Source organism: Pelodiscus sinensis, chromosome 20 (genome assembly GCF_052426305.1).
Source record: "Pelodiscus sinensis isolate ZL-2025 chromosome 20, ASM5242630v1, whole genome shotgun sequence".
In the NCBI taxonomy this organism is placed as follows: domain Eukaryota; kingdom Metazoa; phylum Chordata; order Testudines; family Trionychidae; genus Pelodiscus; species Pelodiscus sinensis.
In genome coordinates, this window is record NC_143071.1 from 16100642 (window position 1) to 16118490 (window position 17849).

At 44.2% G+C, this 17849-nt stretch overlaps 1 protein-coding gene across 3 annotated transcripts in view; it reads right to left on the reverse strand.

The window, feature by feature from the left end:
• ABCC3 (ATP binding cassette subfamily C member 3) overlaps window positions 1–17849 on the reverse strand; it is a 101352-nt gene that overhangs the window by 47067 nt on the left and 36436 nt on the right. For all 3 annotated transcript variants that reach the window (XM_089771883.1, XM_089771881.1, XM_089771882.1), the window contains exons 2-7: window positions 17565–17741; window positions 14372–14497; window positions 13066–13203; window positions 11001–11126; window positions 9818–9879; window positions 6854–6985 (exon numbers count right to left, since the gene is read on the reverse strand). In XM_089771883.1, the coding sequence (XP_089628009.1) occupies window positions 6854–6985; window positions 9818–9879; window positions 11001–11126; window positions 13066–13203; window positions 14372–14497; window positions 17565–17585 (605 nt within the window). In that variant the 5' untranslated portion in view covers window positions 17586–17741. The remainder of the gene's footprint in view (window positions 1–6853; window positions 6986–9817; window positions 9880–11000; window positions 11127–13065; window positions 13204–14371; window positions 14498–17564; window positions 17742–17849) is intronic.

The window sequence follows — 17849 nt, forward strand, 5'->3', positions numbered from 1 at the left end:
TTAACTTCCCTAATCAACTGTTGAAATTCCACCTTCTGTGATACTTTCACTCAGAACAGGCCAATAGGATGTCCTGCTGCCCTCCTCTATCAACAAGTGTTGGAGCTCTACTGACTCACTGAAGTGGTTTTGGCTTATTAAATACCATCCTGAATGTAACACAAAGAGGTGAAGCATCTAGAGGAGATGAAGTTAGAATCTGCTACAAGAAAGGACAGGAAAAGAACCTTAGGAGCAGCCATGACTTAGACATTAGTTTTGAATTAACCTCTTCTATTAAAAACATTAGGAAAGGGGCCTTTTGACTTTTTCCAACACCTGTGAGTTTTGGGGGTTTGTTGGCGTTGGTTTTTTTGGGGGGAGGGGGGGAGAGCTCACTAAGCTCTCCACTAACTTGAAATCTGAACAGGCCACTGATTCTTAAAACGATACCAGTGACAAAGAGCCCATAAACAGAAACGTGTTCACATATACATAACTCCTTGAATAGAACTATGGAAATTCTGATCTGTTCATGGACCATTCATGAACAGAAAAGAAAAGCTAAACCAGACAAAAAGTTTGCTGAAAACAGTTCACTGTGTTTCATAGTTCATTCTCTCTCTCTCTTTCTCTCGGTATCTGCCAGATTAAATGTTAGGTTTGCAAGCAATACACTTTGTTAAGTTGGAACCATGCACTTGTAGCATTTATCAGGAAGTAGCTGGGTAAAACCAGCACTATTTTCCCATGTGGCACTTATTTAACCTGGCAGTAAAACCTGGCAGCTTTCCTTGACTGTGTTTTTACAGCACGATAACTAATATGCATTAGTTACTCCATGGGAAAACACACCTTTAACTGTCAGGGTATGTCTTGACTGGCAGGTGTTTCCAGGGAACGTGTTTGCTCTTCTGCTTTTTTTGCACATTAAGGGCTCCACCAAAAGAGGAGACTTTTCTGCCATTTGGCCCCGTCTAGACAGGACCAAATGGTGGAAAAGCCTCTTCCAGAAAAGCAATTGGAAAAAGCTACGCAAATTACGAAGTGCAATTTGCGTATCTTTTTCTGATAAAAGTGTAATCTAGACCTAGACTCAGTGAAGACATGCTCTCTATGTCTGACATCGTCCCCAACTGGAAAAATTGTATAATTAGATCATAACAATTAACCGTTTTAGTGACATGAAGCAGAATAGATGCCAGGTTTCCCACAGCGAGATTGGCTCTGCAGCTCAGACACGAGCAAAATGGGACATTTGTTAGTAAAGCAAGCGGGAAGAAAACCCAGGGAGCATACATGCAAATTAGAATGCCCTATTTTCAAATCTTTATTATTATAGCTACAACTTAAATCCTCATTCCTCTCAGAGTCCATTTACAAAACTAATTAACATCTAGACCCATCAGGGAGCGTGCAATGGTCCAAAATGCAAAAGCTTCACGGCCCGTTGGATTAGGAACAATAGGATTGTGAGAAACAAACACATTTCTCTATAAAGTTGAGGCTCTGACTGTGCCAGCTACACACAATGTGTTCGATTTATAATGCAGTCCTGTGTACAGAAGGGACACTTTCTACCTATTTCCAGCTCCCAATCACCTCCCCAACCATGGCACTCTAGGGTAGATGTACCCACAGCAGCGATATCTTTTTTAAAACAGCATCATATAACCCTTCTCAGAGCAGGCCTAATTGATACAGCATTAAAAACATGGATAGTAGCCACTAGGCTGTTTCTACATGGGCTCCCAATGCTACTAACGTTGGTGGAGGTAGATTATAGGGCAACTAGGAGTACCTCCTAATCCCTATAAGGTAAGTGTAGTCACTCCACATTAGTTGTTTTAGAGCTACCTGAAACTCAGTCATTTTGGACAGAGGGATTCCTAGAAGCTTCTCTTTTGTTTTATAGTTTGTACCCCCCTCTGAGGGTATTTCTATAAAGCAGATGGGAGGTGTATTCCCAGCTAGGAAAGAGAGACTTGGGGTAGCTAAAATAGCTAAAATAGCTGCTGGCCATGGTGGTGCAGATGGTGCTATCCACGGGAGTATGTACCCAGGGAGTCAGGCAGTATTATAGTCAGGTAGCTAGCCTGGGTCACTGTGGCCACCCTCTGAGTGGAACGAGAATGTGTATGTTCGCCCCTACTGAGATTATACCTCCCAGATGCTGAGACATATCCTGCATTGCAGAATCACTAGTGTCTTTACTACCAAGTTTTACCAGGTGGTACCGCAGATCACAAATTCCATTCAAGTTAATGGCAAACTGGCCTGGGTTTGCTTGGCAGACCCTCAGAGCACAATGATCTTGATAAAACCCTCAGCATGGCGTCAGAATGGAAATTCTGTGGGCCCCTAGATGTTGCTTGCCCTCATTACGCAAATTTAATTAGAGTGAGGTTGGATTTATGCCTATGCACCAAGAGACCAGATCACCCACAACCACAATGCCCATTATACCCTTTCATAAAAATAAACAAATTATTAAAAGAACCAAATAACCAGTGGTGTTAGTCCAGGCAGCATTATCCCTACCAAAAGACTACCGTGTAAGAGTGGCTGACGCATAATGGGGGCTTTCCAATTTGGCATGATTGCACGGAGAAGAGAAACAGAGGAAAATCTCTATATGAAGAAGAAAAAGCTCCACAACTAGAAGAAATGGAAATGAAGGATCCAGTTATTGGAATTTCTGGCTTTAAAATACATCCTCAGTGAGCTCTATTTATTTAGAAATGTTTTTTACACCAAATTAATGGGTGGGAAAGACCCAGGCTATGTCTAGACTGCAGGCTTCTTTCACAAGAACCGTTTTTTGGAAGAGATCTTTCAAAAAAAACGTCTTCCGAAAGAACACATCCACATACAAAAGTGCATTGAAAAAGCCATCTGCTTTTTCGAAAGATAGCGACCACACTGAATGAAAGCTATCGTGCACGGAAGCTGTGATTACAATGGATGGAGTGGCCACCAGGGTACCTGTGCTTTTTCCTCTTTCCTCTTCTTTTGAAAGAACTCCCTCTTCCCCGTCCACACATGCCTTTTTCCGAAAGCTCTTTTGGAAAAAGGCGTCTTCCTCGTAGAAAGAGGATTATCAACACCGGAAAAACCCCTCTGTTCTTTCAATTTACTTTTGGAAAAACGCGATTGCAGTGTGGCTGTAACTCAAGTTGTCGGAAAAATAGCTGTTTTTCTAACAAAACTCTGTAGTCTAGACATAGCCACAGAGACATGTTAATAGTAGTTGGAAGTAAGAAGCTGAACTAAGCATCTTCCCCCTAGGCCCTTATTCCTGATCCCAGGAGCTTACTCAAAGGCTGAAGTTGGTGTGATGTAGAAGGTGTGCGTGTGTCTTCCATTTATTTCTTAACAAGCAAATAAATTCTACTCTGAAAATGGATTAAGAATGAGATTGCCAGGCTCTAGGTCTATTGACTCTCTGGGTACGTCTACACTACAACGTTAATTCAAACTAACTTAGTTCGAATTAGTTAATTCGAACTAAGCTAATTCGAACTAACGGATCCAGACTAAAAAACTAGTTCGAATTAGCGTTTTGCTAATTCGAACTAGCATGTCCACATTAAGTGGACCCTGAAGCAGGCTTAAGGATGGCCGGAAGCAGTGCCGGCAGGGCATCAGAGGAGGACTTAGAGCGTGGAGATGCTGTCTCAGGCTAGCCGAGGGCTGTGCTTAAAGGGTCCCGACCCCCACCCCGGACAGACAGTTCTCAGGGTGCCCCGCTTGCAAAGCAGTCCTGCCTTGGATTGCCCGGAGTACCCACACTGGGCACATCGCAGCACAAGGCCATCAGACCGGCTGCACTTGCCGCAGGCTGCCATCTGGGGAGAGGGGGCAATTGGGGGGCTGCAGGAGAGCTTCCACCCCAAAAGCCCGCAGAGCAAGCCAAGTCCTCCCCATCACGGGTGCATACCCCATTCCTCCCTCACCTCCTTCCACTTACCCTTCCCTAGCCCCTCTTCTTGATGTACAAAATAAAGGACAATTGTGTTCAAAAATTGAATCTGTCTTTATTGAACAAAACTGGGGGAGACTGGGAAAAGGAGGTGGGAGAGGGGAAGAGAGAGGCTGGGAGAGGGGAGGGCAACTAAAATGATCAGGGGTTGGGAACAGGTCCCAGATGAAGAGAGGCTAAAGAGATTGGGACTTTTCAGCTTAGAAAAGAGGAGACGGAGGGGGGACAGGATAGAGGTCTCTAAAAGCAGGAGTTGGGTGAAGAGGATGCATATAGAAAAGTTCTTCATTAGTTCCCATAAAGAAGGACTAGAGGACACCAAAGCAAAGGAATGGGTAGCAGGCTTCAAACTAGTAAGAGAAAGTTGTTCTTCACAAAGCAAAGAGTCAACCTGTGGAACTCCTTGCTGCAGGAGGCTGTGAAGGCTACAACTAGAACAGAGTTTAAAGGGAAGTGAGATCAAGTCATGGAGGTTGGGTCCATGGAGTGCTATTAGCCAGGGGGTAGGAGTGGTGTCCCTGCCCAAGGTTTGTGGAAGGCTGGAGAGGGATGGCACGAGACAAATGGCTTGGTCACTGTCTTCGGTCCATCCCCTCCAGGGTCTCTAGGGTTGGCCGCTGTCGGCAGACAGGCTACTGGGCTAGATGGACCTTTGGTCTGACCCAGTACGGCCATTGTAAGCTCAGGGCTCAGGGTCGGGGGTCTCAGTGGACCACCTTGATTTTCATGCACACCTGCTCCTGGGTGGCCAGGCTGGCAGCTCTCCTGCCCTAGACAGCCACTTTCCTGTGCCTAGTGCGGAGGTCGTGGACGAGATCCACGATGTCCGCACTAGCCCAGGCAGGTGCTGGTCCCGGGAAGAGGGGGAGGGCTCGGGGGCATCGGGTGGGTGCCAGGTGCAGGGTCTGCTGGCTGGGTGCTGGCAGGCCAGCCCGTGCCCCTTTAAGGGGTCCGGGGCCGGGAGGGGGGCAGTAGAGTTTCCCTGGTGTTGGCCAGAGTGGCCACCAGGGAAAGCTGGGGAGGGCTAGCCTCCCACTAGTTCGAATTAAGGGTCTACACAGCCCTTAATTCGAACTAGTAAATTCGAACTAGGCTTAATCCTTGTGGAATGAGGATTACCTAGTTCGAACTAAGCGCTCCGTTAGTTCGAATTTAATTCGAACTAACAGAGCGCTAGTGTAGCGCCTATGAAAGTTAGTTCGAACTAACTTTGTAGTGTAGACATACCCTCAGAGATTCCAGACATGGAAGCAATGGTAAGTGTAACGGTAAATGTGGGGTGACTACACTTACCTTAGGACAAGAAGCAATGGACTTAAATTGCAGCAAGGGAGATTTGGGTTGGACATTAGGAAAAACGTCCTGCTTGTCAGGGTGGTTAAATACTGGAATAAATTGCCTAGGGGAGTTGTGGAATCTCACTGGAGATATTTAAGAACAGATTAAATAGGTATCTAGGTCAGGGGTGGGCAAGAGAGCCTCTGCAGGCCAGATCTGGCCCACCAAGTGGGTTGATCCAGCCTGCAGATGCCCTGCCATGCCCCGCCCCCAGGCCAATCAGGGCTTGGGGATGGGGGAGTGTATGAAGTCTTTTCCCCCACCAGGGGCGCATAGAGCTTAGAGTGAACTGCCAGCTGAACAGTTCATTCTAAGCGCTATGTGCCCCTTGCAGGTCAGGGGCAGGGAGTGAGAGACTTTGCACTTTCCCCCCGTCCCAGGCCCTGATTCCCCCCATCCCAGGCAGGGGAGCACGTGAAGTCTCACAGCCAGGGGCATAGGTACCTAGAGGGAATTGCTAGCTGTTTCAAACAGCTGGTGGTTCACTGGGGGGGGGGGGGGGGGAGGGAGAGAGAAAGGGAGGGAGCAAAGACTTCATGTATTCCCCCAACCTCTGGTGAATCAGGGTCTGTGAGCAGGGGAGCACCAAATGTCCTGGCCCCACCCCTTCTGCCAGAGGCCCCGCCCCTACTGCAGTGGCTGGAAGCTACTTCAAAAATTTGCCAAGTGGCCCCTCTTCTAAAATTATTGCCCACACTTAATCTAAATGGAGCTTGGTCCTGCCATGAGAACAGGGAACTGGATCTGATAACCTCTTGAGGTTCCTCCCAGTTCTAGCATTCTGTGATTCTCTGTCTGCTCAGTTTCAAGTAAGTTGTTTCCTCACCTACATTGCCACCCTTGCAAACTCTGCCTGGTCCTTTTGGCTCACACACTGCCAGAGGAGGAGATTCTGCACACATAACGTAATTAGCAATTCTACAGATGATGTCGGAACCAGACAAGACTCAGTTCACGTTCTCATAAGTGTGTTGGTTCTACCGTGCTAACGGGAATAAAAGTGTATTAAAGCAAGCATCCATGACTTAATACTCCTGGAGGATAGACTGAGAGAGTTAATAGGTGGCCGTTTTACTTAGGCCTGGTCTACACTACAGAATTAAGTCAGGTTGTAACAACCATGGTGGTTCACATCCACACACGCCCTCATCTGTTAGTGGTACACATTCTTACCAGGAGAGCTTCCACCAACTTAATTGTGTGGGGCACTGTGGACACTGACAGCAGCAGCCTGCCCCTGCTTGGGCCCACAGCCCAAGGTGTCAGCCCCGGGATAGAGAAACCACAGCTATGAGCCCCATGCAGGGCTGACAGCCAACAGGCAATGTAAGTAATGCAGTGTCAACACAGACACCAAATCACCCTAATTACTTTGACCTAAGTGCTGTGCCTCTCATAAAGGTGAAATTATTAGGTCTGCGTAGTAGGCAATTTACATCAGCAGGAGCAACGTTGTAGTGTAGACCATACTATTGTCCCTTTTCAGAGCAGGACTCATTTTTAAGATACAATTTAGAGACCAAACTTTGCTTGCTAAAATATGGAAGCACTTACTGTTTCAATGTGATTTTTTGTCTATCCCACTCTTTCTGCAGTTGTTTTATAATCACACTGGAGGTATCATCTTCATTCAGGGACCATAAGTCTTTATCTTCAAGAGGCTTCTTATAACCAAGAATTGCCATCCTATATGTATATAAAAATAGTAGTTCCAATTCCATTTGGCAGATAGACTTAAAGGCATCAATTAACATTAGAAACTCCAGTACCACAGACAACAAAAGTAAGAAGGATATCTCTCTGAACCAAGGGTACATCTAGACTACGTTCTTCTTTCAAAATGAGATATGCAAATTCAGAGCTAATTTGCATATCTTCTGATTGCTTTTTTGAAAGTTTTTTTTCCCCCCCGCGAAAAAGAAAGCAGCTTAGACACGGTTCGTTTGAATAAAACCCCTTTTTCAAAGGGGTGCACCCCTCATTTTTTGAGGATGAAAGGTTTTCGAAAAAAGGGTGGGATTTTTTTTCCAAAAGAACCATGTCTCAATTGCTTTCTTTTTCGAAAAAAAAACCCACTTTCAAAAAAGCAATCAGAAGATATGCAAATTAGCACCAAAGCTGCATATATCCTTTTGAAAAAAGAACATAGTCTAGCTGTACCCTAAGAGTGATAATCAGATCTTTAAGCAAAAGCTGAGTTACACATTCATGGGAAAGAGTTCAGATAATTCAGAATCCACGTTTATGTTTAGTTAATAAACAACACTTTTAAAAACTAATATATTATAGAAATATTGTCATGATTTTTTTAAAAAAAGTCAATGAAAACAATTTAAAGAACAATAAAGAAACCCTTTGCAGAAGCGTTTGAGTTGAATTGTACTGCTGGATGAGAATGATGAAGTGTCAAGAAGTTAAAATAATTAAATTAGTCAAGAGGCACTGTCTGAGCTGAACCAAGTATAAAAATCAAGACAACAAAGCAAAATGGGATTTTTTTCTCCATATAATTGAAAATTATTATTGCTCAATGGTATATCTAGGGAGAGACTGTCAAAGCTGCCTATGGGATATGGACAGATAATGCCCATTAATTTCTAATAGAAGTTGAGCATTCAAATCCCTGAGAAGCTTTGCAAATATGACACACTTATTACAAATGGTCTTGCTGGGTTTACACACAGAATAATAAGATGACATTGCTAATGCCACAGAGGGGTAGCAGTGATAAGTCTGTAAATTTAAAGAAACAATGAGTAGTCCTGTGACACTTTAGAGACTAAGGAAACTTATACATAACAGGTTGGACCTCCCTGGTCCGGCACTCTCGGGACCTGACTGGTCCTGGATGAGGTATTTGCTAGAACAGAGGTGGTCATATCTGGCTCCCCTGATACTGACTCCCGGGATCCCAGCTGGCTCCTTCCACTGCCACTGGCTTTGCTGCCCTGCTGGTCTGTCCCCTCTTCCCTGCTAAGCCAGGCTTCCCAGCTCCCAGCATGCTGGGCTCCCGGCCTCACAAGGCACCCCCCTTGGTGCACACAGGCTCCTTCTCCCACTGGGCAGATCAGCTGCTGTGCGCCTGGTCCCACAGCCCCACCTGGGACACAGCCACCAGCCCTCCACCAGGATTCTCTGGTCCTGGAACATCCATGGTCCTTTCAGTTTACAGGGGTTCAACCTGTAATATCAAGAGCTTTCATGGGCACAACCCACTTCCTCAGACACTTTTCTCACTGAGGCTGAAGCAAAAATCCCAGATGCTACCACCCTCAAAGAAAATTTGAGTCTGGGATAGGAACTTTGCAGTTGGCCCATCTCACTATTAGCAAGGGGCCAAAACTTTGGATCTGAACTTTGCATCTTGAATCCATGTGTAACAGCAACAATTCTACTCTTGAAAGTTGTCATGTTAGAGATACAACTGGATTTTCTTTCCTTTTTTGCACAGAATCCCTTCAGAAACACGGTACATAAAAACGGCAACTGGAATTGAAAAGCATCCTCCTGGAAACAAAAGATTGCAGAATTATCCCTCTTGTGCGACCTGTTCTTATGATTCACAGACTCTCTTCCTTTATGTAGCACTCTAGTATATAGTAAGCAAGTTCACTCAATGTTAACCCTTCATAGGCCTTCCTTGTCCATTTTATACTACTTTTGCCCAACCAACTCAACCAGATTCTTCTGCTTTAGTAAGCCCTGAATCCTGTACTTATCTCCAGATACAATAATCTTTGGCTATGTCTAGACTGGCACGATTTTCCGCAAATGCTTTTAACAGAAAAGTTTTTCCATTAAAAGCATTTGCGGAAAAGAGCGTCTAGATTGGCACGGACTCTTTTCCGCAAAAGCACTTTTTGCGGAAAAGCATCCGTGCCAATCTAGACGCGGTTTTGCGCAAGAAAGCCCCGATCGCCATTTTTGTGATCCGGGCTTTTTTGCGCACAACAATACCGCGTTATCTACACTGGCCCTCTTGAAGAGGGCTTTTGTCCGAATGGGAGCAGCATAATATTTCTGCAAGAACACTGACAATCTTACATGAGATCATCAGTGTTCCTGCGCAAATTCAAGCGGCCAGTGTAGACAGCTGGCAAGTTTTTCCACAAAAGTACCTGCTTTTGCAGAAAAACTTGCCAGTCTAGACGCAGCCTTTGAGTCTCTATCAAGATCTGTTTTACAATATACACCAACAGGAGGCTTGAGCCATAAAAATAAATAGGTTTATTGTATATACTGTTTATTAGGCCAATCTTTCGTTTCATCTCTACAGTTCTGAAAGATATTAGAAATCTTATTGGTACATTATGGACTGATTTTCAAGTCTCCTTCACTGCTTCCATTGATGTCCTGATACCTCTCAGGAGAAACAGCACACAAAAATGAACAGGAAGCGAGTAATTTTCTCCAGTAGATACTACAAGGGAATTTTTTGGTTGTTAGAAATCCAATTTTTTGCCAACAAAAATGGAGGTTATCCTGGGGGTTATAAAAGCCCTAGAAGAACATGCTCACCTTGTAAACCACCAAAAGGTCATTCTTGAAAGAAAGCCTGAATTTAACTCTGGACATGGATTCTATAAGAAGGTTACATTAAAAAGAATTTGCATGTTTAAATAGCATTGATTCAAAAAGAATATAAAACACATTTTAATCAGTTTTGGTCTATGACAGTGAGTAATTTATGCACTATGTCCTAATGCATCATCAAATTGTATTATTTCATACTCCATTTCATACAGGACTCCTTTCATTCCTTAACAACTAGCACTCATACTGCTTTTAAATCACACTTGTACATAATGAAATGTCATTCTTTGCTGGCAGAAATGTTCGTTTCAGAAATTAATTCTATAATTCGGCATTCTCTCCCAGGTTGGTTCAAACATAAATCCAACTATGGAAACGGCTTAAAAAGATAGAGCAGCAATTTAACCATAAGACAGTACTATTGTTTTATCTTAAGGTTATTCCTTATCCATTCTCAAGTCCTGCAGTAATGGCTCATTTATGAATAAATTAAAACCCCAATGGCTTGACATATCATTAAGGCAACATCCATCAAACTGAAGTCCATCTCTCCAGAGATAATCCTTGGAACAATCAAATATCACATTTTAATTCTCATAAATATATTTGCTGCTGCATAAAAATTTAATAAATGAAGTGTGGTAATCTCAGTATTTCTAATAGTGAGCTCTATCTTTGACAACCAGCTGTTCTGAGCTGGATTTGAACTAAAGATCTAGTGGTAAAAAACTCTGTGTCATCACCCAATCTCCTAAACCAGTGTTTCTCAACTGGGGGGGTCATGATGAGTTGAAAATTTTATTATCATATAAAAACTAAGAAAATCTTGCTCCCTAACACCGTACATACAATTTCCCTCCAATGGCAAACATTCTCTGTCAACCTCTTGAAACACACACTTGAAACACACACATGAACCAATTACACAGGATTATTACCGTTACTACTGATGCATTTTTAATTTTAGTACATATAATGTGGGGGGAGGAGCTGTTGTGAAGATGTTTGACTTCATGTAATGGAGTTGCCAACCTGAAAGGCTGTGACATACTACACTAAGCCACCTGAACATTCGTCCCAATAAAGACCAATTACTGAAATTTCCTTTACACGACACCTGACTAAGAAATTCTATAAAATATCATCAGAGGAATACAACAGTACTTACAGAATCAGTATTAACAGGGGAGAAAAATGGAGGCTTTTCTTTAAAGCATGAAAGGATCAGCTCAATGAGTATCAGTGCAAAGTAGCCAAAAAATGTGGCAAATCTGAACCTATCTTCTGTTTGGCCCTAGAAGGAGAAAACACAGTAAAGGGTTGTTTTCGTTAGACTTAATTTTATAAAAAGAAGGAGTCAGCGTCTGATGAAGTGGGTTTTACCCACAAAACCTTATACCCAAACAAATCTGTTAGTCTTTATGGTGCCACAACACTTCTCATCGTTTTTGCAGATACAGACTAAGGGTATGTCTACACTACCCCGCTAGTTCGAACTAGCGGGGTAATGTAGGCATACCGCACTTGCTAATGAAGCCCGGGATTTGAATTTCCCGGGCTTCATTAGCATAAGCGGGGAGCCGCCATTTTTAAATCCCCGCTGCTTCGAACCCCGTGTAGCGCGGCTAGGTAGTTCGGACTAGGTGCCTATTCCGAACTACCGTTACTCCTCGTGAAACGTTACTCCCCACTGCAACTTGAGACCATTGCTCCTTATTATGTCATCCATCACCACTGAGAACAGCTTCTCTCCATCCTTTTTGGAATCCCCCTTCAGGTAGCTGAAGGCTGTTATCAAATCCCCCCTCACTCTTCTCTTCTGTAGTTTAAATAAGTCCAAATCCTTCAGCCTCTCCTCATAAATCATGTGCTTCAGCCCCTGAATCATTTTTGTAGCCCTCCACTGGGCTTTCTCCTTTCTGTAATGGGAGGCCCAGAATTGGACTCAGTGCTCTAGGGGCTCATCTAGACTGCGCTAGAGTGTTGAGAGAGGATATGCAAATTCAGTGGAATTTGCATATCCTCTCTCAACACTCTAGTCTAGCGGAGTCTAGATGAGCCCTAGATGTGGCCTCACCAGTGCCGAATAAAGGGGAATATCATCATCAGGATCTCCCAAAAAGGTTGGATATCAGGAAAAACTATTTCACTAGGAAGGTGGGGAAGTACTGGAATGGGTTGCCTAGGGAGGTGGTGGAATCTCCATCCCTAGAGGTTTTTTATGTCCTGGCTTGACAAAGCAACTCCCATGGAGTTTTATGGGACCAGGATCTTACACTTAGTGTTCTTAACACGCAGCTTTTCTTTCCAGGCTTTCAATTAGCTAATCACTACATCATAGGACTTATTCAATATTGAAATGGAAATTTGTTCTGACATAGAAGTCCCTCTCTCACTGTGGCAGAACAAGTTTTTAAACAAGGATCATAGATATCAGCATTGGTTTCTTTTCTTCTCCCTCTAAATTTCTGAACTTTGCTTACAGCCACAGTAACAGTGAAAATCCTGTTACAATCACATCAAGAGTTGACAGGGCAGCCCAGTGCAGCTGAACTGTGTGAACCAAGGAGCACTGGATAGAAGGACATAGTGTCTCTAATACCATTGCTCTTTATTTAAAAGTAAGGGTGGCTGCAATCTGCTCCACTGTATATAGAATTGGAGCAGCCCTCAGATGACCAAGGTACCCTGGTGCATCTACATAGCACCCTGAGCTCAAAATAAGATATGCATTTTGCGCTACGCAAGTTGCATATCTTATTTTGATTCTTTATCGATATAGCTTAGTTTGAAATTTGGTGCATCTACACTGTGTCAGATTTTGAAATAATGAACTATTTCAAGATATCCCTTAACCCTTGTGGAACAAGAGTTACAGGGATGCCAAAATAGCACACCCATTATTTCAAAAACGATTTCAAAATAATGGGTGGCTTGTTAAGACGTGGGATAGCTATTTTGGGATACCTCCAGTATCCCAAAATAGCCGCACTGCGTAGACGTACCCCAATGCATCCTTTGACTGAGCATAGTCTGGGCAATGCAACAATAAAAAAAAGTCAGAGTTCCCTTTAAATTTCAGGCAGATTAAATCTGATCTTTGGAGCCAAAACTTCCCTGTTGTCTGGTAAAGTTCGGGTCCAGATCTGAAATCTAAACTGAGTGACTCATTCCTAACTATCCTTTAAAGACATGTCTGCCAGCTGTCCCCTGTATAAACATAGTAGGTTTACCTGAGTTGTTGCAGCAATGATCTTGGAGCGGAAAGGAACCACGGCACAAAGAACAGACAAAAACCAGAATATTATGAGCACTCCGGAGGACTGAATGCCTCGTAGCCTCTCATACTGAATGAGTATTGTGGCTACCACCTGTAAAAAGTAAACATAGGAACATATAAATATATGCCAGACATTGCTCTCCCCAACCATTTGTGCTTTCACTGGGGACCCATAACAATTCACCCATCACCTCCAAAAAAAGCAAGACCACTGCTCCCATGGAAGTCAATTGCCAACTTTCATTTGCCTAATGAAAGCAGGACAGGGCTCTTATAAAATAATATTTCTCTCTGTTTTCATAGTCCCGGATCCGATGTTTTTTCTTTTAATTGAAACTTCTCTTGTTTGTCCCCAATTAACATTATGAATAAATGCATTTTTAAACTTTGTTGGCTCTTTGCCAAAAAATTCACTTCTTCCATCTAGTTAGGTGAATGTTTTCATCCCACATAAATAATTAAAAGCTTAGTGGCTAGATAGTAGCATTTCATTTTCCAGCCCACAGTTGAAAGTCAGTTTGAGTTCTTAAGCAAAATGCTTTTGGTTTCCATCCAATAAAGAACCAACAATAGAAATCAGAGGAACAATCTGATATAAGATAGAACAATACACAAACACTGCTCCAGTACATTGCTTTGCTCAGGAAAGGCCAAAAAAAACACCTCACAAAAAAGATAGGTCACTTATCTTTACACAAACATAAGGAAGGTAGCATGGAGAATTTTACATAAGGAACTAAATGATGCAGAACAAATAGTGCCATTAAACTGACATTGCTAATCATCTCTTCAATGGAGACTGTTTGAACCAGAAGCTTTTTTCACTAAGCAACGTTTTCCATGCAGAAACTCAAAAAATATTATCAACTTTTTTTTTTTTTTTTTTTTTTACACAAAAGCACAGAACATTTAATGGCAACGAAAGGGGGAAAATTGACAAGCCTACTGAAGTTCTATTTGACCATCAGATGAAGCTAGCAATTCTGATTCACCCATAGCCAACCACACCCAAGCCACAACCAATGAAGCCATCAATTCAAGAGCTGGTAAAGTAGTTCAGTATTGATGGCCCATCTAATTCCTCAATCTCTCTTCAGAGGCTGTCAACATTGGACCAATTTAAGGGATGACCAACAGAATTCAGTGGTTTAGAGCAGAATGCACAGAAAGGGTTTTCTACCCCATTCGCACACAAATGATAACTTAACGCTCATGAAAACGACTCCCGTTAATTGTCACTAATAGACATGCATGCTTACCATTGTGATGCCAAGAACTAAAGGAGTTACAAAATAGACTGGGGGCAGGGCTTTGCTTTGTAGGAGTTCATGGAAGGAGAAGAACAAGTCTGCCCAGCACACACACCACAGCAGAACACCGAAAATCTAAAAGAAGAATGGTGTTAAATGGGGAAGACAGTGGATAAATTCACCACCAGGTGGAGATCTGCAGAGTAGTTATATATTGTGACTAACAAGAAGCTCTTTTAAAATAAAGCAGGGTTGTTACTTCAACCAACTGAAGGAAACGCATAGGCTAGGGTCGAGGGTCTGAGACGCATCTACGGCCCAAGCAGTTTCACACTCCGGCCCACACGTGGCTGCAGGCATGGGAGTCCCGGCAGCCATGGGGGTGTCTGTACCCTTCCCTTCACACAGCCGCTGCCCCTATCCACCCTGTCTCCACCACATGGCACCACTTCCCTCCAGCCCGCTCACCCAAGGAACATGGCTTCAGGGATGACTGGAGGGACTGGCACAGGACAACAGGAGGGCTTGGGCCCCCCTGCACTCATCGCAACAGTGGGAAGTGGAGTGACTGGGCTGGTTTGGTAGATGGCGGCAGAGCAGGGTGTTGTGTAGTTCCACTTCCCCGTGGCTTCTGCTGTGGTGATGAGGGAGGGTGGGGGCTGATCCTGCTGCCAGCAACAGCCTGCCCAGGACCCCACGGGCTAATCTGACCATTTCCTACACAGGACAGTTGGGATGGCTGGTGTGGCTCCCCCTCAAAACTGCACACTCCCCTCCCCACAAACTGTCCCTAAGGATGGGATGGAACTGCACATACTTCCCCCTGGGCCACAGGGCCACTAGTCCCACTGCACTGCCGGTGGTGGTGGCAGGGTCTACATTTTCAATCATACTAATGTCGATTACACCACAGATTACAAAGGGCACAGTGCTCATTTTATATACAATTACAATATTTACACTGTAAAAATAAATTGTATTGTTCAATTCATTTCATACAAGTACTGTAATGCAATCTCTGTATCGTGAAAGTTGAGCTTACCCCGGTAGAATTATATAAAAACAAGACTGCATTCAAAAATAAAACAAACTTTAGACTCTACAAGTTCACTCCATCCTACTTCTTGTTCAGACACTCTCTCAGACAAACACATTTGTTTACAATTGCAGCAGATAATGCTGCCCATTTCTTATTTATAATGTCACCTGAAAGTGAGAACAGAGGGTTTGCATGGCATGGTCATAGTTGACGTCACAAGATATTTACATGCCAGATGTGCTAAAGATTCATGTGTTCCTTCATGTTTCTATTACCATAGTCACCAACTTCCCCTCTAGTCAAGGGCTGCTTGACCTCTCCTCCTCCCTGGACCTATCCTTCTGCATTTCCCCCATTCCATCCATTCCCCCGTAGCCCCTGAAATATTGTTTCAAACAGCACTATGGGTACGTCTAAACTACATGCCTCTGTCGGCAGAGGCATGTAGATTTGTTTTTTTGGCAAAGGCAAATGAAGCCGCGATTTAAATGATCGCGGCTTCATTTACATTTACATGGCTGCCGCGCTGAGCCGACAAACAGCTGATCAGCTGTTTGTCGGCTCGCGCGCTAGTCTGGACGTTCCCCCTGTCGACATCAAAGCCCTTTGTCGGCAGCCCCGGTAAACCTCATTCCACGAGGAATAACGGGGCTGCCGACAAAGGGCTTTGATGTCGGCAGGGGAGCGTCCAGACTAGCGCGCAAGCCAACAAACAGCTGATCAGCTGTTTGTCGGCTCAGCGCGGCAGCCATGTAAATGTAAATGAAGCCGCGATCATTTAAATCGCAGCTTCGTTTGCCTTTGCCTATGTGTCTAATCTACATGCCTCTGCCGACATGTAGTCTAGACACAGCCTATGGGACCTTTTCCATGCACTAGCAGGGTCTACAAAGACCAATTAAAGTACAGCACATTTGTCTCTCCAGAAGTTATACCACCGTAGTGCATATTACTGCACATGTAGACCAAGGTTCCCTCTAATCCGCGTGGCAACACAGCGATCCAGCTGTTTAATGAACCCCACCCCGCCAGAAGCTCAAGACTCATGCACAGAGCTGCTTAGCTGGGAGAGGGGCACTTCTCCCACAGCGACAGCAGCAGCTCCCTGCTAAGAGGAGAGAGTCTCTCCCAGCGAACCGGGAAGGGGCATTTCCCTACCAACTGGGAGACACTCACTGCTCTGTCCTCCGCAGGGAGCTGCTGCTGTCGCTGTGGGAGAAGTGCCCCTCTCCCAGCTAAGCAGCTCTGTGCACGAGTCCTGAGCCTCTGGCTGGGTGGGGTTCATTAAACAGCAGCGGGGCTGTGCTGTCAAGCAGCGTAGAGGGAACCTTGGTGTAGACAAGTCCTCAGTCTCTCTCTCTCTCTCTCTGTGCTTCAGCTACCCATCTATTAAATGGGGATTCCTACCTACCTCTTAGGAATGTGGTGATGATATACTCACTGATGATTATGAGATGCTCAGATACATGGGGTCATATAAGTGTAGCTGAGTGGTTCATAGACAGAGTGACAGATAGTCACACTAAGGAAATTGTTGGGATGGTAAGAAAATTGACACTGAAGGGTGAACTCTCCCCTCGTCAGCCCAGGAGCTGGAGCTCTGCTTATCCAGAGACAGGAATAGGTCATAGGCCTTGTTGCCAGAGGTTATGTATTTCAGGGATCTCTGTGCATACTGAAAAAAAACCTTAAAAACCAACAAATGTAGATGGTATCATGAGCTTTCATGAGCACAACCCACTTCTTCAGATGAACCCACAAATGCTCATGATACCATCTACATTTTTTGTGAGCTTCTAAGGTGCTGCAGAACTATTTGTTGTTTTTTTAAAGTTTTTTTCAGTTACGGACTAACATGGCTAGCCCTCTGAGACTTCTGGGCATGTTGTTACCTACCATGCCCCCAATCCTGAAGCCCTTACATGCACCCTGACCCTGAAGCCAGTGAGAGTGCTGTCAACCTTATGGAACCCAGACTTGGCCAGCACCCTTCATTATCAAACATTTGGAAAGTGTATTTATTTACTCACTTTAATCTCGAGGCAGATAGGGCCACCGATTTTCCACCTGGTACTGGGTTCCACCTTTACACGCTGTTGGCCTTGAATTTACATGCCTTTGCTTCCACTCCCACAGATGACCCCAAGGACAGAAAGAACTTACCGTCTTCAACCGGCTCAGCATGGAGAGAACGATGTAGCCCCTTTTGTTGCGTTTCAGATACAGGAGATAAAAGGGTAAGATGCTCCAGAGATAAATGCTAGGGATCCATGCTAGGATGGTGTTCTGAAAACATGGTGTTAGGTCTGGATTGTCAGTATGCACGGAAATGTTGGAATCCTAGAGAAAAGATGCATAGAGATGAATTAATAGGAAGCCTAGAGCCTTGCGGGCTACAATGACCACTGAAAGGAGCTTCTTCCAGGCTCTACTAGAGGCTGTAGGGCA